General features: G+C 36.3%; 1 protein-coding gene across 2 annotated transcripts in view; it reads right to left on the reverse strand.

Moving 5' to 3' along the window:
• Window positions 1-13608, reverse strand: part of tmc2b (transmembrane channel-like 2b) — a 35738-nt gene extending 22130 nt beyond the window's left edge. The window contains exons 1-5 of one of the 2 annotated variants that reach the window (XM_061986194.1): window positions 13563-13608; window positions 13427-13468; window positions 7261-7654; window positions 4766-4780; window positions 3651-3797 (exon numbers count right to left, since the gene is read on the reverse strand). In XM_061986194.1, the coding sequence (XP_061842178.1) occupies window positions 3651-3797; window positions 4766-4780; window positions 7261-7654; window positions 13427-13468; window positions 13563-13608 (644 nt within the window). Of the gene's footprint in view, window positions 1-3650; window positions 3798-4765; window positions 4781-6182; window positions 6186-7260; window positions 7655-13426; window positions 13469-13562 lie in introns of both variants that reach the window. The other variant, XM_061986195.1, reaches the window with a different exon arrangement.
• Between the last annotated feature and the right edge of the window lie 9567 nt (window positions 13609-23175).

Raw genomic sequence — 23175 nt, forward strand, 5'->3', positions numbered from 1 at the left:
AATTCGAATCGCGATTCTCACGTTGTGCGATTCAGAATCGATTCTCATTTTTTTTAAATCGATTTATTTTTTTAAATGTAATTTTTTTTTTTTTTTTTTTTTTTTTTTTTTTTTATTAATTAATCCAACAAAACAATACACAGCAATACCATAACAATGCAATCCAATTCCAAAACCAAACCCGACCCAGCAACACTCAGAACAGCAATAAACAGAGCAATTGAGAGGAGACACAAACACGACACAGAACAAACCAAAAGAAATGAAACAAAAATGAATATTATCAACAACAATATCAATATTAGTTACAATTTCAACATAGCAGTGATTAAAAATCCCTCATTGACATTATCATTAGACATTTATAAAAAAAATAAAAAAATAAAAGAACAATAGTGTCACAGTGGCTTACACTTGCATCGCATCTCATAAGCTTGACAACACACTGTGTCCAATATTTTCACAAAGATAAAATAAGTCATATTTTTGGTTCATTTAATAGTTAAAACAAATTTACATTATTGCAATCAGTTGATAAAACATTGTCCTTTACAATTATAAAAGCTTTTTACAAAAATCTACTACTCTGCTTGCATGTCAGCAGACTGGGGTAGATCCTGCTGAAATCCTGTGTATTGAATGAATAGAGAATCCTTTTGAATCGGGAAAAAATCGTTTTTGATTCGAGAATCGTGTTGAATTGAAAAAAAAAATCGATTTTGAATCGAGACGTGACCCCAAGAATCGATATTGAATCGAATCGTGGGACACCCAAAGATTCACAGCCCTAAGATATATATGTATATGTCACAAATGTATGTCACACGACTGCAAGAACTAACATCTCTGGGATACATATATATATATATATATATATATATATATATATATATATATATGTATGTGTGGGGAAAAAAATCACAAGACTATTTCATCTCTACAGGCCTGTTTCATGAGGGGGGGTTCCCTCAATCATCAGGAGATTTTAATGGGAGCATTCACATACCATGGTTTATATAGGGCACAGAGTGGGTGGGTACAGGCTGGCGTAGGGGCGTGGTGATTGGCTCATGTATTACCTAGGAGGTGTTTCCGTCTGTGGCGGCATGCTGTTACAATTTCGCTGCGCTTGTTGAGGGATGACAGGTCTGGACGGTAAATAATAAACAGTTTCTCTTTCAAGCATAGGTTGCATCTTTTATTACCACTATTGTAAGGTGTGCTGGATGCAAGAATTTGCCATGTTATTGAATATTCAACATTATTGTCTTTGAGGTCCCAAATGTGTTTGCTGAGTTCTGTGGTATTCCGCAGGTTTTGGTTCCTGAAAGGTTGTGGTATTCCTGCGGAATACCACAGAACTCAGCAAACACATTTGGGACCTCAAAGACAATAATGTTGAATATTCAATAACATGGCAAATTCTTGCATCCAGCACACCTTACAATAGTGGTAATAAAAGATGCAACCTATGCTTGAAAGAGAAACTGTTTATTATTTACCGTCCAGACCTGTCATCCCTCAACAAGCGCAGCGAAATTGTAACAGCATGCCGCCACAGACGGAAACACCTCCTAGGTAACACATGAGCCAATCACCACGCCCCTACGCCAGCCTGTACCCACCCACTCTGTGCCCTATATAAACCATGGTATGTGAATGCTCCCATTAAAATCTCCTGATGATTGAGGGAACCCCCCCTCATGAAACAGGCCTGTAGAGATGAAATAGTCTTGTGATTTTTTTTCCCACACATACATATATTGCGCTCTACTACGGTATCGAGCACTATTTTTTGGATAACCTTATTAAGACATATATATATATATATATATATATATATATATATATATATATATATATATATAACATCTCTGGGATACATATATATATATATATATATATATATATATATATATATATATATATATATATATATATATATATATATATATATATATATGTATCCCAGAGATGTTAGTTCTTGCAGTCGTGTGACATACATTTGTGACAGAGATGAATTAGTTACATTAGACTAGATGGAGTAATGCTTCAGCTACACTGTAAAAAAAATTGTCATTGTAATTGCACAGTAAATGACTGGCTAATAATTGCATTACTTTCACATTAACATTTACAGTGATTTACTGGGAAAGAAAATGCTATGAAATATAAGAGTACTGTAATGTTTACAATATGTTGTTGGAAGGTTACAGTAAACTTTAAATCCAGTGTTTTACTGTGGGAAAAAAAAAAGTTAAATGCTGTGAAATCCTGGTAATTTTATACGATGTAACTGTTAGTTTTATGTATTCATGTGTATTGCTGAGAGCATTTGAGTGTTTGCGGGAAACTGTGAAGTTTACAAGGACTGCAGTGTCATGTTACCGAAGATAGTTAGATAGGACTCTAGAAAGAGGTTCTGCAGCCTCCGAAGCAGAACCTCCAGGTTCTGTAACAGCTTCTTCCCTCAAGCCGTAAGACTCTTGAACGCATCATAATTAAATTATCCCCTCAACTCCCCTCAAAATGGATTAACTCGCTGGAATAAAAAAGACAATATAACATGCATCCTCGGGATCCACCGGGAGGAGCTGGACGAAGTGGCTGGGGAGAGGGAAGTCTGGGCTTCCCTGCTTAGGCTGCTGCCCCCGCGACCCGACCTCGGATAAGCGGAAGAAGATGGATGGATGGATGGAACATGCATCCATAAACGTGGACGGATGTGAAAAAGTGCAATATATTTATCTGTACAGTAATCTATTTATTATTTATATATATTTATTTATTTTATATATATATTTATATATTATTTATAAATATTTATTTATTTTATATATATATTTATATATTATTTATATATATTTATTTATTTTATATTTATATTTATATATTATTTATAAATATTTATTTATTTTATATGTATATTTATATATTATTTATATATATTTATTTATTTATATATGCACTTTATTGCTTTTTTATCCTGCACTACCATGAGCTTATGTAACGAAATTTCGTTGTTATCTGTGCTGTAAAGTTCAAATTTGAATGACAATAAAAAGGAAGTCTAAGTCTAAGTCTATAGTTATAGTATGCTTAAATTAATGTTTAGTACTTAAAGGTTCAAAGGCAGATATTTTGAAACTGTGGTATCCGTGACACGATTGTATGCAGGCTCCATTTAATGATACACCTAATAATCACTTCATTAAAAATTCAAACACAGTGTTACCGTTCAAACCGTGTGTAATGTTACCGTGGCCAAAATAATAAATATACTTAACCTCCACCTCATTTGAATGCATATTTAGGCCTACAGCGCTACTGTATTTCAATTTTGGTCATTATGGTGGTACTTGGAGAGCCAAGTGTTTTCTGAGGTGGTACTTGGTGAAAAAAGTTTGAGAACCACTGATCTCGGGTTCATGGCACTGATAGAGGATGAGCTGGGGTATAAAACAGGTAAAGCAGCAAGAAACAAGGTTTAATATGCACAATCATCATCATCACATGTACAGGACATACGTGATGGTAAGCCGTTTTGTCAGGAAAACATTTCAAAAGCAACAAACAAAAGAGTAAAACAAGCCAAACGAAAACAAAACCACACATTTGAAAGCCTTAGTTGGTAAACAAGCATGCTTTACTTGAGCAGAACAAGTCTCCTCTTCATACGCCACGGTTTATTCCTTAATGTGGCGATTAGTTTCTTTTTCTCCTCTACCTCTTCCTTCAGGGCTGCCATCTCACCCTCCGACAAAGATTCTTCGTCAGAGTCAGAGGAGGAGGAAGAGCTGATGAAGGGGAAAAAGCGTCATGTGCCAAATGGCTTTTCCAAGATGCCACAACGAAAGACAAAGCTCACATCTCCCAGTAGTCCGCGCGACTTAAACAATGCAAGATTGCATTTTTTTTTTTCACTTTGTAATTTAAAAAATATATATATTTAATGACAAAAATACATAAATTATGTTATACATTCAGATTTTTTATTATTATTTATATGAAGGTCATTTGTGTTTGAGGGTTAAAAATATACCATCTTATTAATCTTTTTTTTTAATTATTATGAAATTCAAGTACCGTATTTTTCGGACTATAATTCGCACCGGAGTATAAGTCGCACTAGCCGAAAATGCATAATAAAGAAGAGAAAAAACATATATAAGTCGCACTGGAGTATAAGTTGCATTTTTGGGGGAAATTTATTTGATAAAACCCAAAACCAAGAATAGACATTTGAAAGGCAATTTAAAATAAATAAAGAATAGTGAACAACAGGCTGAATAAGTGTACGTTATATGAGGCATAAATAACCAACTGAGAACGTGCCTGGTATGTTAACGTAACATATTATGGTAAGAGTCATTCAAATAACTATAACATATAGAACATGCTATACGTTTACCAAACAATCTGTCACTCCTAATCGCTAAATCCCATGAAATCTTATATGTCTAGTCTCTTACGTGAATGAGCTAAATAATATTATTTGATATTTTACGGTAATGTGTTAATAATTTCACACATAAGTCGCTCCTGAGTATAAGCCGGCCAAACTATGAAAAAAACTGTGACTTATAGTCCAAAAAATACGGTATACAGAAACGTATTTTGGAAAGTAATCAATAAGTTTTTTGAGATGTAAATCATCAATATTTTTTCCATGCTGACTTTTTTATTTCACCATTAAATCCAAAATGTACAAATATATGTATTTTTTTAGCATCTACCAGACATTACAGTAGGATGCAATAACAGCTAATTGGAACTAGAACTAATGAGAGTGCGTAAATACGACCACATCACACCAATTCTCAAATCCCTTCACTGGCTTCCTGTTCCATACAAAGTCTCCCTACTAACCCACCAGTGCCTCCATGGAAATGCCTCCCTCTACCTCAAATAACTACTCACCCCCAAATCCTCCACACGACACCTCCGCTCCGGACAGGCTAACCTCCTCCAACCTCTGAGGACAAAGCTACAAACTCCGCCCTCCCAGTCTGTGGAATGCTCTCCCTGACCACCTGAGGGCACCACAGACTGTGGGTGCTTTTAAAAAAAGGCTTAAAAATCCTTCTTTAAAAAAAATTTAAAAAAATAAAAAAGCCTTTTTATAGATATATCCATACTAGTTCTAGCTAATTAGGTTGTTCTAGTTTTAATTTTTTTATTTTTTTATTTATTTTTTTAATTTTTTTAATTATCTTTTTATTATATATATTTTTTCAATACATTGTAGCACTTTGAGGTTGTTTTTCTCAATGTAAAGTGCTTTTTACAAATAAAATCTATTATTATTATTATTATTATTATATTATTATTATTATTATTAACTAGTGATGTGACGTTGGTGAACGAGCCGCTGTCTTTGGAACGGCTCTTTTAAATGTACCCTGTTATGCAAAACCATACTGTATTTGCTTACCTATTGGTGCCTGGTTTTGTATATTTGAGATCCCTAGAAATCCCGGAAATGTGAAATCAAACTATGTAGCCATGGCGGAGATATTTATAAAACAATCTTGCCTTTTTCAAAACTTGCATTAAATGAGACTTTTTTGAACTTATTTTGCTTTAGTTACATCAGCGGATATCTCCACATATGTTAGAGCAGGGGTGTCAAACTCAAATACAGAGTAGGCCAAAATTTCAAACTGAACTAAGCCGCGGGCCAAGGTTGAACAAATTAACCTTTTTGATAGAGAACCAAACAAGTTTTGCATTAAATATTGAACAAGCAAGGCTTATATAACTTTATAGTGACATGGAAAATCGAGTTTCAAATATTAATAATAATAATAGTTAAAAAAATATCAATGGCAAGTCAAATACAATTTTAATAAAAATTGAATGGCTTTTTTCTATTTGCAGCCTTCTGAGGTAAATATCAACATTAACTTTTTCCACAGGCTCATAAATTTGAAAATAAAATAATGAATAAACCAACCATTCAGGACTTTAAACTGCTCAGTTTGCAACACACTGATCTAATCTGATGTGCCCAAGCCAGATACCTGCCATCTTTTCTTAGATGCTAGTTCATTAATATCAGGGCTCAGGCTTTGAGCTGAGGCAACCTTCATTATCGAACAAAGATGTTCATCAGTCATTATTTCTCGTATTCCACAGTCTTGGGGGCGTGCCTTACAAAGACTGCTTTTAACGTCCTCTACGAGCTGTCGTCACGTCTGCTTTTTATCCCTTCTAACAACGTGCCCGCCCAGTCACAAGATATGAGCGGCTCCTGTACGCACACACACGTAAATGCAACGCATACTTCCTCAACGGCGATACAGTTTACACTGAGAGTGACCGTATAAGCAACTTTAACATTGTTAGAAATATACGCCACACAACAAAACAAATACCCAGAATCCCATGCAGTCTTAACTCTTCCGGGCTGCAACATACACCCCCGCTACCACCAAACCCCCCGCCCCTCCTCCGTGCGTCGGATGAGGCGGGCGGGTTTGGAGGGGCGGGGTCGCTGTTGGCCAAGTATGCGTTGCATTCACGTGTGTGTGCGTGCTGAAGCCGCACATATCTTGTGACTGAGCCAGCATTCACCCAAGCGGACGTGACGATTTTTGGGAGGGGCACTGAAATTTGAGAGTCTCCCAGGAGGGTTGGCAAGTATGAGAATTAGCGGTGAATGCGGTGTTACCGAAGCACCGCCGCTGAATATAATCGGCGGGCCAGCTCTAGTGTTAATTTGATATCGCTTCAAGGGCCAAGTGAAATTACACAAATTTGAGTTTGACACCCATGCTCTAGTGCGACTTATATATGTTTTTTTCCTTCTTTATTATGCATTTTCGGCCGGTGCGATTTATACTCCGGAGCGATTTATAATCTGAAAAATACGGTAAATATTGTTGGAAAATGTAAATTTCAACATTACATTTTAAATGCTACAAGTGATAATTTCCTTGATATTTGAGTTAGGTAACAAAATGTAGCCACGGCTCTTTGATAGGAACGGCTCCTCAAACTCTGGCTCTCTTCAAAGAGTCGTAAATCCCATCTCTAATTTGAACACAATTGTGGCTCTTGTATGAAAGTGTTGGGAGATGGAGCGTCAAAGGAAGGTTGGCCTGAGCGCAGCAGTGAACAAATGAATAATTAGAGTAAGCGCAAATATATTGCGGGTGATTGAAGCATGGCGTGATTGGATGCACTACTCAGGTGAGTGAGCTTGAGAAAAGAACGTCAGCAGGTAGAAGTGAGAGAAGCTCTCAAAGAATACTGCACCTGCTCAACTTCCCCTTCTTCTTTTTGTCCTTCTCACCACTTTTTTCCTTGCCTCCTTTTCCTTTCGCATTCCCCTTCTTTTCTTGCTCCTCCTTGTCTATTTTAGAAACCGTTCTACCTCTTTTTTTCTTCCTTCTTCCGTCTTCGTCGCTCTCATCTTCGCTCTCCTCCCGCACTGCTTTCTTTCTAGAAGCTTTGGAGCCTTTACTTTTTACACTCCTCTTCTCTTCCTCCTCATCTTCATCGCTGTCCCTGGGTTGAGCTTTTTTCTTTCTTCCTCTCTTCCTCGGTGCCTCATCCTCATCCTCCTCTTCTTCCTCCTCCTCATCACTGAAGCGCTTGGCCTTACGCTGTGGTTTGGCTCTTCTGTTTTTACTTCTTTTCCTGGCCTCATCTAAAGCAAATAAATATATTTGTTATTTTATATTTAGCCAAAAAACAGCAGGCACACACTACCCCCGACTTAAACAAGTTCCATCTATCCATCCATTTTCTACCGCTTGTTCCCTTCGGGGTCTCGGGGAGCGTCAGCTACAATCGGTCGGAAGGCGGGGTACACCCTGGACAAGTCGCCACCTCATCACAGGGCCAAGACTTAAACAAGTTGAAAAACTTATTCAGGTGTTACCATTTAGTGGTCAATTGCACGGAATATGTACTTCACTGTGCAATCTACTAATAAATAAAAAGTCTCAAAAATCCAAAGCAAAATTATGTAGGGGGCGCCACAAGGATGAAGGGCAACAAAAAAAAAAGAAGAAAAAATGGATATTTCTTTGATATAAAATACTCAATTATTCTACCTTATTTCAATTATTGTGCAGAAATATGGGGAAATACATATCACAGTAACATAATGCCTTTATTTATCCACCCATCCATCCATTTTCTACCGCTTATTCCCTTCAGGGTGGCGGGGGGCGCTGGAGCCTATCTCAGCTACAATCGGGCGGAAGGGGGGGGGTACACCCTGGACAAGTCGCCACCTCATCACAGGGCCAAGACTTAAACAAGTTGAAAAACGTATTCAGGTGTTACCATTTAGTGGTCAATTGCACGGAATATGTACTTCACTGTGCAATCTACTAAAAAGTCTCAAAAACCCAAAGCAAAATTCTGTAGGGGGCGCCACAAGGATGAGGGGCAAAAAAAAAAAAAAAAAAAAAAAAATTGATATTTATTTGATATACAATACTCAATTATTCTACCTTATTTCAATTATTGTGCAGAAATATGGGGAAATACATATCACAGTAACATAATGCCTTTATTTATTTTACAGAAAAGAGCAATTTGTATTATTTTCAAAGTAGGATATAGAGACCACACAAATCCACTCTTCATTAGGTCAGGATTATTAAAACTAAAAGACATTGTGGAATTGCATTCTCCATTAGTGATGTTCAAAGCTTGAAATAAAGTTCTTCTTCTGAAGGACTTACAAAAGTTATTCGTGTTCACGTCTGAAGACCTTACATACTGTGTTGAAGTATGGAGGAATACTTACCACAACACAATTCATCCTCTGATCATATTACAGAAAAGAGCAGTGCGGATCATTCACAACGTTGGTTATTTAGAACAGTGTTTTTCAACCACTGTGCCGCGGCACACTAGTGTGCCGTGAGATACAGTCTGGTGTGCCGTAGGAGATTATCTAATTTCACCTATTTGGGTTAAAAATTTGTTTTGCAAACCAGTAATTATAGTCTGCAAATGATGTGTTGTTGTTGAGTGTCGGTGCTGTCTGAGGCTCGGCAGAGTAACCGTGTAATACTCTTCCATATCAGTAGGTGGCAGCCAGTAGCTAATTGCTTTGTAGATGTCGGAAACAGCGGGAGGCATAATGCAGGTAAAAAGGTATCTAATGCTTAAACAAAAAATAAACAAAGTGAGTAAGTGCCCCTAAGAAAAGGCATTGAAGCTTAGGGAAGCCTATGCAGAACAAAACTAAAACTGAACCGGCTACAAAGTCAACAAAAACAGAATGCTGGACGACAGCAAAGACTTACTGTGGAGCAAAGTAGGCGTCCACAATGTACATCTGAACATGACAATCGACAATGTCCCCACAAAGACGGATAAAAACAAAGTAGATGCGGGAAATATCGCATAAAACTGCTACAGGAAAATACCAAAAAAAGAGAAAAAGCCACCAAAATAGGAGTGCAAGACTAGAACTAAAACACTACACACAGGAGAACACCAAAAACCTAAAAATACGTCACGGCGTGATGCGACAGGTGGTGACAGTACACCCACTTTGAGACAAAAGCTATAGTGATGCATGCTTGGTTATGGTTTAAAGTCATATCCAACAATTGGGACAACAACTTTTTACTGTCAACTGAGTTTCGTTTTTTAATGATTTCTGCTGGTGGTGTGCCTCCGCATTTTTTCAACGCAAAAAATGTGCCTTGGCTCAAAAAAGGTTGAAAAACACTGATTTAGAACATACTCATAATCTGTTTATGCAATCAAAGTTGCTCAAATTTGATGACCTTGTTAAATATAATACATTAATAATCTTATATAAAGCATTTAACAAATTATTGCCGCCTAATCTGCAACGTTTTTTTATAAAACGAGTGCAGGCTCATAACTTGAGAGGCTTTGGATATTTCTTATTGCCGAGAGCTCAAACCACTCGTAAACGTTTTTGTGTGTCTGTATGCGGAGTAAAACTATGGAACAAACTGGACTTACAACACAAGCAATACCAAACTATTAATCGATTTAAACTATTATACAAACATGGGGTCTGGTTCAAATATAGAGATGAGGGTCTTTAATTTGACCTGCTGCTATACTCTGTCTCAAAGTGTTAACATGTGCTCAATGTTTCCTTACCATTATTGCTATGTTGTCTATTACCATTGTTGCTATATTCATTATTCCTACATTGTTGATACAAATTATTGTTACAGTGTAATAATTATTGTTACCTGTGGTAATGCCATTATGATACAACATCTGTATTATAATCCTTGAACAAAGTAAGAGTGAAACTCATGTGAATAATCACTGAAAGGAGAACTGGGGGTGGGATTAAATAAATTATCTTCTTCCCACTCCCTTTCAGGCAAAACTGGACAATCATGCATTACATACTATGCATTACCTTTTGCACTATATTCATTTATATTATTATGTGTTGTCAATTTTGTACTTTTTATGTCATTGCCTGAAATAAATAAATACATTAAAAATGAATGAAATGAAAGATGAGAATCACAGAAGGCCGTATGACTTTAAACATCCAAGAGCGCGAACACGTTTGAAACAAATGTGCTTGTCTGTCGCTGGTGTGAAAGCATGGAATTCTCTAAAGAAAGACTTAAAAAGTCGCAAGAAATTTTTTGAATTTAAAAAGAGTTACAAAAAGAGACAACTGGCATTATATCAAACTGATTTTTGATTTTGATTGGGTGTGTCATTGTGAAAATGCTTAAAGGAAAATTAAAAAGTATATTGGAGTTCGGGTGTTGGTGGAGGGAACAGTGACAAAGTCATCTACAAACCCCGTTTCCATATGAGTTGGGAAATTGTGTTAGATGTAAATATAAATGGAATACAATGATTTGCAAATCATTTTCAACCCATAGTCAGTTGAATATGCTACAAAGACAACATATTTGATGTTCAAACTGATAAACATTTTTTTTTTTGCAAATAATCATTAACTTTAGAATTTGATGCCAGCAACACGTGACAAAGAAGTTGGGAAAGGTGGCAATAAATACTGATAAAGTTGAGGAATGCTCATCAAACATTTATTTGGAACATCCCACAGGTGAACAGGCAAATTGGGAACAGGTGGGTGCCATGATTGGGTATAAAAGTAGATTCCATGAACTGCTCAGTCATTCACAAACAAGGATGGGGCGAGGGTCACTACTTTGTCAACAAATGCTTGAGCAAATTGTTGAACAGTTTAAGAAAAACCTTTCTCAACCAATTTAGGGATTTCACCATCTACGGTCCGTAATATCATCAAAGGGTTCAGAGAATCTGGAGAAATCACTGCACGTAAGCAGCTAAGCCTGTGACCTTCGATCCCTCAGGCTGTACTGCATCAACAAGAGACATCAGTGTGTAAAGGATATCACCACACTTCAGAAACCCACTGTCAGTAACTACAGTTGGTCGCTACATCTGTAAGTGCAAGTTAAAACTCTCCTATGCAAGGCGAAAACCGTTTATCAACAACACCCAGAAACGCCGTTAGCTTCGCTGGGCCTGAGCTTATCTAAGATGGACTGATACAAAGTGGAAAAGTGTTCTGTGGTCTGACGAGTCCACATTTCAAATTGTTTTTGGAAACTGTGGACGTCGTGTCCTCCGGACCAAAGAGGAAAAGAACCATCCGCATTGTTATAGGCGCAAAGTTGAAAAGCCAGCATCTGTGATGGTATGGGGGTGTATTAGTGCCCAAGACATGGGTAACTTACACATCTGTGAAGGCGCCATTAATGCTGAAAGGTACATACAGGTTTTGGAGCAACATATGTTGCCATCCAAGCAACGTTACCATGGACGCCCCTGCTTATTTCAGCAAGAAAATGCCAAGCCACGTGTTACATCAACGTGGCTTCATAGTAAAAGAGTGCGGGTACTAGACTGGCCTGCCTGTAGTCCAGACCTGTCTCCCATTGAAAATGTGTGGCGCATTATGAAGCCTAAAATACCACAACGGAGACCCCCGGACTGTTGAACAACTTAAGCTGTACATCAAGCAAGAATGGGAAAGAATTCCACCTGAGAAGCTTAGAAAATGTGTCTCCTAAGTTCCCAAACGTTTACTGAGTGTTGTTAAAAGGAAAGGCCATGTAACACAGTGGTGAACATGCCCTTTCCCAACTACTTTGGCACGTGTTGCATCCATGAAATTCGAAGTTAATTATTATTTGCAAAAAAAAAATAAAGTTTATGAGTTTGAACATCAAATATCTTGTCTTTGTAGTGCATTCAATTGAATATGGGTTGAAAAGGATTTGCAAATCATTGTATTCCATTTATATTTACATCTAGCACAATTTCCCAACTCATATGGCAACGGGGTTTGTAATAAAAACCTTTCACCTTTTCATTATGGTGTATTGTCTGTAGAACTTTGGAACAAAAAGTAATGTATTCCACTCTGGAATAAAGCTGTAACATAACAAAATGTGGAAAAAGTGAAATAATGTGAATACTTCCGGATGCACTGTATTATATGTGTGCCATATGGGCCATCTCTACTGTCGGGATACTCCCATACTGCTCCCATGACATGGATAAACCCAAACAGAAGAAGTAGGGTTGGGTATTATTGACATTTTGTCCAAAACCGGTACCAAATCGGTACATTGGGGTGGTATAGCTCGGTTGGTAGAGCGACCGTGCCAGCAACTTGAGGGTTGCAGGTTCGATCCCTGCTTCCGCCATCCAAGTCACTGCCGTTGTGTCCTTGGGCAAGACACTTTACCCACCATCTCCCAGTGCCACCAACACTGGTTTAAATGTAATTTAGATATTGGGTTTCACTATGTAAAGCGCTTTGAGTCACTAGAGAAAAGCGCTATATAAATATAATTCACTTCACTTCACTTAACTACATTGGAAACAGTGCCGGAGCTCAAATCGCTACTTTAAAATTCTGTCCAAAAATATGTTTTTATTTCAATTAAATTTTGTGGCATGCAAGTTGAACAGACTATTGCTTACTTTAATTATGTGAATTCATTTATAACTAAGGATTGCTTTTACCAATTTTTAATAAAATCCACAAATGAGCAAAAAAAAAAAAAAAAGGGCAAGATTTGACAATTTAAAAAATCTAAATAAAAAAAATCGAAAATAAAATGTAAACATAAAAACAAAAAATGTAACAAATAATTACATAAATAATACATGAATTAATTAATAAATAAGATTTGGACAAAATAAGAATTAAGAACTGTTCTGACAGTTCTATTGAGAACTGTCTAAAGAGTTATTAAAAAGTAGAAAGTTGGGAGGGAAACTTTGTACATGTGTTTTGAAACTTTTGGCATCAATACAAGGTCCTGGCGAAAAATTAATCCAACAATGGACAGAAATGAATGTTGCGATGCAAAGGCTTATGGAACGATGCCACGAGAATTTGCACTGTAATCAAAAGTAAAGGCAATCAAATTAGACTCACCTTCACTATCACTGTCTATTACAGCATCCACCTCCATCCCAACTGGAACAAATGCAAAATTAACAAATTAGCAGTAAAATGAAAATAAAAAACGAATTAAGTATCAAATATTGCAACAAGAACAAATTATTCTCACCATCTTCAACATCAATGTGTGTGTCATTTCTCTTCTTATGAGGCATTTTCTGTCACTCATTAATGGTTCGCTTATTTGTTAGGCGTTCCTCTTCTCCATCCATGAGCAAGGGAGACTAATCCACCTGTGAAAGCAAAAAGACAGGACACGTACACACGTGGGGGGACGGGGGTCCGCCTATTTGGACTGCTCCTTGACAACCTTCAGCCACACAAAAGCCGTTCAATGACGAGCAGGAGAGGTAAAAAAACACAATTGAGCAGCACTTAAACAGACAATGATGGTGTCAGTCATGATGATAAACAATCCAGGTAAACCGTCATGACTTGACCTTTGATACATAATTAATAAGTTGTTGATTTTTGGAAAGGGGACGTGGCTTTGACACAAAATAAATGATGCATTGACTAATCCTCTATTTGACCTGGAAATCATCATTAAAGTTAAATGTAAAGGTAGTGCAGGGTAAAACGTTAACATGGCTACCTTTTTGATATCTTGCATGTGTTCTGTAACCAAACATGATGTTCAGTCATCTTTAAAAATAGGTTACATGGAGATTAGGGATGTCCGATAATGGCTTTTTGTCGATATCCGATATTCCGATATTGTCCAACTCTTTAATTACCGATACCGATATCAACCGATATATACAGTCGTGGAATTAACACATTATTATGCCTAATTTGGACAACCAGGTATGGTAAAGATAAGGTACTTTAAAAAAAAATTATATAATAAAATAAGATAAATAAATTAAAAACATTTTCTTGAATAAAAAATAAAGTAAAACAATATAAAAACAGTTACATAGAAGCTAGCAATTAATGAAAATGAGTAAAATTAACTGTTAAAGGTTAGTGGACCAATCATGTGTGCTTACGGACTGTATCCCTTGCAGACTGTATTGATATATATTGATATATAATGTAGGAACCAGAATATTAATAACAGAAAGAAACAACGCTTTTGTGTGAATGAGTGTGAATGAGTGTAAATGGGGGAGGGAGGTTTTTTGGGTTGGTGCACTAATTGTAAGTGTATCTTGTGTTTTTTATGTTGATTTAATTAAAAAAAAAAAAAAAAAACATACCGGTAATAAAAAAAAACGATACCGATAATTTCCGATATTACATTTTAACGCATTTATCTCTAATTGAGATGCTTAATGTTAAAAGCTCGGACAAGGTGCGTTCAAAGTCTGGCCTGATGACCCACGGTATATATTTCAAAAAAAAAAATCAAACATGACCTCACTTCAAATAAGGATATTTTGTATTGTCAGTTATAACCAGTGTTGAGCAAATTACTTTAAAAAAGTAATTAATTACAGTTAGTTTGTAATGGAATTATTCTTTAATAAATGACATCATTTACTAGTGAAATTCATTAATGTGTTACTTTTTTTAACTGTCATATACAGTCGTGGTCAAAAATTTACATACACTTGTAAAGGACATACTGTCATGGCTTTCTTGAGTTTCCAATCATTTCTACAACTCTTGTTTTTTTGTGATAGAGTGATTGGAGCACATACTTGTTGGTCACAAAAAACATTCATGAAGTTTGGTTCTTTTATGAATTTATTATGGGTCTACTGAAAATGTGACCAAATCTGCTGGGTCAAAAGTATATATACAACAATGTTAATATTGGGTTACAATAAATAATTAATAAATTCATAAATTCATAAAAGAACCAAACGTCTTGAATGTTTTTTTGTGACGAACAAGTATGTGCTCCAATCACTCTATCACAAAAAAATAAGAGTTGTAGAAATTATTGGAAACTCAAGACAGCCATGACATTATATCCTTCACAAGTGTATGTAAACTTTTGATCGCGACTGTACCTGGTTTATTCAGTTGAGAGATGTTTCATGAGAGAAGAGTGCGTGAGTGTGTGCTTTCAAAAGGCGCTGCCTATCGCCAAGTAAAGCGTGACGTTTGCGAGGACACGCTCATTGGCTGTTTTAAACTGTAACTGAAAGAAGTTTTCACTGATAGTTATTGTGGATGATTGTCATTTTATTGAATGTTCATTGTTCTCCTGTAGTAGTACTGTGTGCCAGTGTGTATGTGTGCAGTGGCTGCTGCTTGCACTAGTAAAGAGCTACTTCCTGATGTAAACTTGCTGGGATTCTTAAGCTGTCTTGTCCGCAACAAAAGTAGCGTGCCAAGTTATTTCAAACGTATTGGTAACGGTGTTCTAGCACAGTGATCCCCAACCACCGGGCCGCGGACCGATTGGTACCGGGCCGCACAAGAAAAAAAAAAAGAAAAAAATAATAATTTATTAAATCAACATAAAAACACAATATATACACTATATATCAATGTATATCAATACAGTCTGCAGGGATACAGTCCGTAAGCACACATGATTGTATTTCTTTATATAAAAAATAAATAAAATTAAAAAATCAGCCCCCCCCCCCCCCCAAGCGTTGACCGGTCCGCAGCTACAAAAAGGTTGGGAACCACTGTTCTAGCATATATAAAAAAAATAATTATTAGATTAAACCTCTAAAGGCCTTAGTGGCCACATGCGTGGACAGCACCTTTTAGCTCTTATTTCCAAAATTGTGTACACTACTAAATTGGGGTCTTATCCCGACATATGGACACTTATACTGCCATGGTGGTGTCAGAAGAGTATAATATCCAATGGAATTTGGGGAAAAAAAGTGTAAAAACAAAAATTAGCACATGAAGTACACAATTGTGTACTTGTGGACTAAGTACATCATATCAAAAGATGATTTTTAGTTTTTATTCTAATTAGGGTCCAATAAGCCCAAATGGCAAAGAGAAAAAAGAAAAAAAAAAGCATGTAAACAAACAGCTTGGGCCTTAACAGGTTAAAACTAACGGCTTTAGCAACGTCATTAGTTTTAGTTATGCTATTTTTTCTAACACTGTTTGTAACATGAAATAATGGTAAATATATTTCACTGCATAGAATATTTTGATGTACATTGCATTGGTTTTTGCGTGTAATTAAGTCAACTGAAAAAAGCTGAAAAATATCAAAAAAGTGGTCCTTCGCCTACATTATTTTTTTTCTGTATGAATTTAGAAAAGTTAGGACACCCTTGGCTTATACAAATGATCAATGGGGCCCTAATGGCACATGTTATCGTACCTTAAGTCTTGAGCTATAAAAAGTCGCAGCTATAGGAAACTAAATATAGATTGTTTTGATACTCAAGACCAGTTTTATTCAACTGGCAGCCCAGGGGCCAAATCTGGCCCGGAAATGTCACCATACCGGCCCCCAAGTTCAGTTCAAAACTTGGGAGACAAACATTTTTGCAGCAAAACACTAGAGTGCTCTTGTTATATAGATAGAGCAACCAATGTAAACACAGTGGCAGATCCTTGATGGACATTTTAACCTTGCTTAGCATACATAAAACATTGGAGTCCAAACTTGTAATTTACATTACTGAATGAACCCTTTTAAGTTCACTCCTTTTTGGCTTTTTTTTATTTTTTTTCAAAAAGTGACTTATTTAGGTTTTGCAGATACCGTCAGTAGTCATTCATTCAACTTCTACACTATTCTTATACTAGTGGTGTTCCTCAAGGTTCAATCCTCGGTCCTCTATTTTTCATCATTTAGGACAGTGTTTTTCAACCTTTTTTGAGCCAAGGCAAAAAAATACGGACGCACACCACCAGCAGAAAAGGTTAAAAAAATTCAACTCCACCAGGTCATCGTGCCTTATTTTGAGTTTGTTGTTGTTTCCTGTGTGTAGTGCTTTAGTTCCTGTCTTGCGCTGTTATTTTGGTGACCCTTCGTGTTTTGTTGGTGTTCTCCAGTAGCAGCTTCACACCTTCCTTTGAGTGCTATTGCCCGCATCCGGTTTGTTTTCGCAATCAAGACTATTGAAGTTGTGCGTACGCTATCCTTCTATGTGGGGACATTGTTGATTGTCATGTCGTGTACGGATGTGCTTTGTGGACACCGTCTTTGCTCCACACGCTGTAAGTTTTTGCTGTCGTCCAGCATTTTGTTTTTGTTTACTTTGTAGCCAGTTCAGTTTTACTTTTGTTTTACATAGCCATCCCTATGCTTCAGTGCCTTTTCCTAGCGGGACTTGGTTTAAGCGTTACATAACTTTTTACCTGCACACTGTCTCCCGCTGTGCTCTGCATATTGGGATCACAACAAACCATCCTCGAAGCGTTCCGACTTCTACAAAGCAATGAACTACCTGCTGCCACCTACTGATATGGAGTATCACAAGATCCTGCCAAGCTCTACACAGCACAGGCACTAAACAACTGCACATTATTATGATTATTGATTTGCAAAAAATATTTTTAGGACCAATTAGGTGAAGTTGCATAATTTCCCACGGCACATCAGTGTACCACGGCACAGTGGTTGAAAATCACTGATTTAGGCTATTCAAATGGTGGCCAATTAGTTATTTTTTGGAATTGTGCCTATCATTCACAATTCCTATGTAAGACAAGAACACATATGTTCTTCTTGTGGCTAACAATACAGCTAATGGGAGTACACTATTCGCTCATAAAGCCAAAAACTTACAATAATACTCCATTTACATTTTGTGACCTGAATATTATTGTCGACAAACTATTTTTAGTGACGCATTGATCACAGAGAGCTAACTAGCTTATGTTGCCATATTGACATAGTGTATTGCGCCCGCGAGCTGCTGCATCGCTTCTGAGCTGGTGAAAGTTAATTCTAGATTAAAAAAACATCTCACATCTGGATAGTAGAAGGTTGTGGCCATAAACCAAGAAAATGGTCAATTTTTGAATCCAACTCATACCAAGCGACAGGGAAAAGACGCGTGTTTGCGGCACCTTTTTTGGTTTTGCTTATTTTTTTTAACCCTTAGTGAGGATTATGATTATTTTTCCATCCAAACAGAAATATATTAACATCCCATCAGTCGGCATCCCAGTGAGAGTAGACATTGTACAGTAAGTGATTATTTATTATGTTCATAGTTTGTATTTCTTGTTCAGCGCCGAGCAAGACTGCTACATGATTCTTAGTGTTTCACTAAAGCTGAATCTATATAGCACATAGCTTTCATACTTGTAGTTCATCCTCCTTATATTCAGACTCAAAAATATAAGGTTCTGGATCATAATTTGTTCCAAAGTAGTCGTATTTATTAGGGATGTCCGATAATATCGGCCTGGCGGATAAATGCGTTAAAATGTAATATCGGAAATTATCGGTATCGTTTTTTTTTTTTATCGGTATCGTTTTTTGGTTGTTTTTTTTATTGTTATTATTTTATTTTTATTTTTTTTATTAAATCAACATAAAAAACACAAGATACACTTACAATTTGTGCACCAACCCAAAAAAACATCCTCCCCCATTTACACTCATTCACACTCATTCACACAAAAGGGTTGTTTCTTTCTGTTATTAATATTCTGGTTCCTACATTATATATCAATATATATCAATACAGTCTGCAAGGGATACAGTCCGTAAGCACACATGATTGTGCGTGCTGCTGGTCCACTAATAGTACTAACCTTTAACAGTTAATTTTACTCATTTTCATTAATTGCTAGTTTCTATGTAACTGTTTTTATATTGTTTTACTTTCGTTTTTTATTCAAGAAAATGTTTTTAATTTATTTATCTTATTTTATTAATTACTTTAAAAAGTACCTTATCTTCACCATACCTGGTTGTCCAAATTAGGCATAATAATGTGTTAATTCCACGACTGCATATATCTGTTGATATCGGTATCGGTTGATATCGGTAACGGTAATTAAAGAGTTGGACAATATCGGAATATCGGATATCGGCAAAAAGCCATTATCGGACATCCCTAGTATTTATCTTTCATTAAGTCTGTCATGATTAGTAGTATTTGTAATTGTTCAAGGAAAAAGCGAACGTTGTGATGTGTTTGTGATAACATGTTATTTATGATAGTATCTGTTGCAGAATATTTTGGTACCGTTACCGGTACCAAAATGTATTTCGATACTTTTCAATACTCTTTGATACTTTTCTAAATAAAGGGGACCACAAAAAATGGCATTATTGGCTTTATTTTGACAAAAAAATCTTACGGTACATTAAACATATGTTTATTATTGCAATTGTGTCCTTAAATAAAATAGTGAACATACAAGACAACTTGTCTTTTATTATTAGTAAGTAAGCAAACAAATGCTCCTAATTTAGCTGCTGACATATGCAGTAACATATTGTGTCATTTTCCATTTTATTATTTTGTCAAAATTATTAATGACAAGTGGTAGAAAATCAATAATTAATCTACTTGTTCATTTACTGTTAATATCTGCTTACTTCCTCTTTTAACGTGTTCTATCTACACTTCTGTTAAAATTTAATAATAACTTATTCTTCTGTTGTTTGGATACTTTACATTAGTTTTGGATGATACCACAAATTTGGGTATCAATCCGATACCAAGTCGTTACAGGTTCATACATTGGTCATAATTTAAGTCATTGTGTGTCCAGGGACGTATTTCCTGAGTTTATAAACATAATATAAATTTTTTTTAAACGAAAAATGTCAATACGTGGACCTTAGGGTTTGTTTTCCCGGAATGCAAAGGTAAGTTGGCGCGGGCAAGGCGTGAATGTAAGTACATATTTATTAAAACACTAACAGACTACAAAAAAAGAAGCAAACAAAAACTTGACTAATGAAACAAAACTTGCACAAAGGCAGAAACTATGAACAATAAACAAAACTTACTTGGCATGGAACTATGGTAGCATGAAGACAAAACGAGGTAGCAGGGGTGTCAGAAGTAGCATGGTGTGATAAGATAATGTCACCAGGATGAACAACAGAAACAGACCGGCTTAAATAGCAGTGACATGATCAGTGAAAACAGGTGCGTGATTCAAAACGTGAAACAGGTGCGTGACATGACAGGTGAAAACTAATGGGTTGCTATGGTGATAAAACAAACAAAAGTGCACAAAGAGTCCAAAAACAAAACCGAACATGACAAAAACAAAAACATAATCAACAGACAAGACAAAAAAAGATTTAGTGATGCTAAAAAATATTGATATAATCATAGTAGTATCGACTAGATACACTCCTGTACTTACGGTAGTATCATTACAGTGGATGTCAGGTGCAGAGCCACCAATGGCGTTTGTTTACATTTTGACGCCGGTGAGCTACGGTGTGTAGTGAAGCATGTTTAGCTATTCCTCGTCCTGCAGGGATGATACTTGAAAGAAAGGTACTTTATTGTTTTGGAGGGTTTTTTTTATGTTTTTAGAACCCTTTATAGGTGGAATAGAGGGACTCCCATTGACTCTATTGTTATTAACGTGGACCCCAACTTAAACAAGTTGAAAAACTTATTCGGGTGTTACCATTTAGTGGTCAGTTGTACGGAATATGTACTGCACTGTGCAATCTACTAATAAAAGTCCCAATCAATCAATCCATCCATCAATCAGCTGACTTTTGCTAACGTTTATTTATGATTTAGAATGCTAAAACAAAAAAATACATATGTGTGCCAGTCTTACATAAGGATTGTGAATGATATACAGAATTCCAAAAAAAAAGTACAGTTCCACTTTAAAAACAACAACATAGTGCTGTCATAGAGATTACCTTTGACTAGATTTTTCTTAAAAACTGCAGAAGGCTGCTGTAACTCTGACAAAATAAAATGACCAAAATCAAATGTCCACTGTAGAGGACGTTGGTTATCCGGCACATACAAAATACAACTATAATGAAGGGAGAAGTCCGCCCACCGGGTCCTTAGCTTGATAGAAACATGATGAATATCCCTGCTATAGGCAAAACCGAGGAGTAAATGATGTCTCCCTGACTTAATGTGTTGCAACAACTATGATACTAGCCCACGGTCAAATGTCAGATGGGTCTTTTTGAATAATGCAAGGTAAGAGGAGAAGCTAAGCTGCCCCTCACCTCTACCCCAACAAGCAAGCTGTCATCCTGCAGCTTCTCCTCTTGGCCCAGCATGTCCACGCCATCTAATAGTCCTCCTTGTCCCTGTGAGTCCGCGTCCTTCCTTCTCCATTGCATGTCTCAGATAATTATGCATGACCGAGTCATGTTTAAATGTGCTGTGTTTTAACCCAACCCCAGACATGTTGTGTGCATGTCGAAGTATTTTGTCTAAACGTGTACCAGTGAATTTTGCATATTTACTTCATCTTTATTTTATCCAGTGTAAGGCAATTAAGACCAGATTCTCATTTGCAATGCTGACTCAGCAAATAAGCAGCATTTACATGATCGATACTTTGAAGTGTGACTCTCATTCTCTCTTATTTACCAACAAAAAATTCTGCTATGGATTGCTCTCACCTGTTCACAAATGCTCTTAACGTGCAGCGGTGAATGTGTTGGAACATTAATTTATGTTTAAGATGGAGAAAATGCAGTAATTTGACAATGCTCTAAATAAAATATGTTCACAGTTAGAGCATAAAAAAACTGTTTATAACCTTCTAAATACAGTTTTTAAAATTATGAGAGCCCTCCAGATGTGAAATAAAACCCTCTCTTTTAATCCAATATAGTAGACACCAAAATAGAAAAGAAGACATCTACTGTACTGACTGTCGGAGCGATGGTATTATATACTGGCCAATACTACTGTAATATTGATACACTATATTTAGTTCATCTAGGCCAAGGGTCCCCAAACTACGGCCCGGATCCGGCTCGCCACCGTCCAAAATCTGGCCCGCGGGAAGTCCCAAGTTAAAAAAAAAAGGTTTTTTTTTGGTTTTTTTGTTTGTTTTTTTAATTATTTTATTTTAAATCTGTCCTTTCTAATCGATTTTCTACCACTTGTTACTCTTGGTGTCTCCTAGCCGCTCAAGCAAATCTTATGGTCTAAAAATGCATTTGTCCATCGATAACGTGACATCCAGTCAATTAGTGCGTGAGGAATATATATATATATATATATATATATATATATATATATATATATATATATATATATATATATATATATATATATATATATAAATAAAAAAATATATATATACAGAGGTGGGTAGTAACGCGCTACATTTACTCCGTTGCATCTACTTGAGTAACTTTTGGGATAAATTGTACTTCTAAGAGTAGTTTTAAAACAACATACTTTTACTTTTACTTGAGTATATTTATAGAGAAGAAACGCTACTTTTACTCTGTTCCATTTATCTACATTCAGCTCGCTACTCGCTACTGATTTTTATCGATCTGTTAATGCACTCTTTGTTTGTTTTGGTTTGTCAGACGGACCTTCAAAGTAGGATCTATCGCATGCCTGCGTTTCACCAATCAAATGCAGTCACTGGTGACGTTTGACTCCGTTTCACCAACCAAACAGAGCCAGGCGGTCACATGATTAACTGCACATAAAGTTTCAGCGGCAAACAACAACAAACTTAAGCTTACATGAACTCAACATCAAATTTGAGGAAGCACATCGCAGTAAGTAACGTTAGTAGATACTTTGGCTGTCACCGTAGGCTGATGTTAGCTTTCCTGCTATGAATCACTATCAAATGTACGTCGTGTGGGGACATTTATTAACGCACTGCAGCCTCATAGACACACAGAC

Source organism: Nerophis lumbriciformis, linkage group LG12 (assembly GCF_033978685.3).
Source record: "Nerophis lumbriciformis linkage group LG12, RoL_Nlum_v2.1, whole genome shotgun sequence".
NCBI lineage: Eukaryota > Metazoa > Chordata > Actinopteri > Syngnathiformes > Syngnathidae > Nerophis > Nerophis lumbriciformis.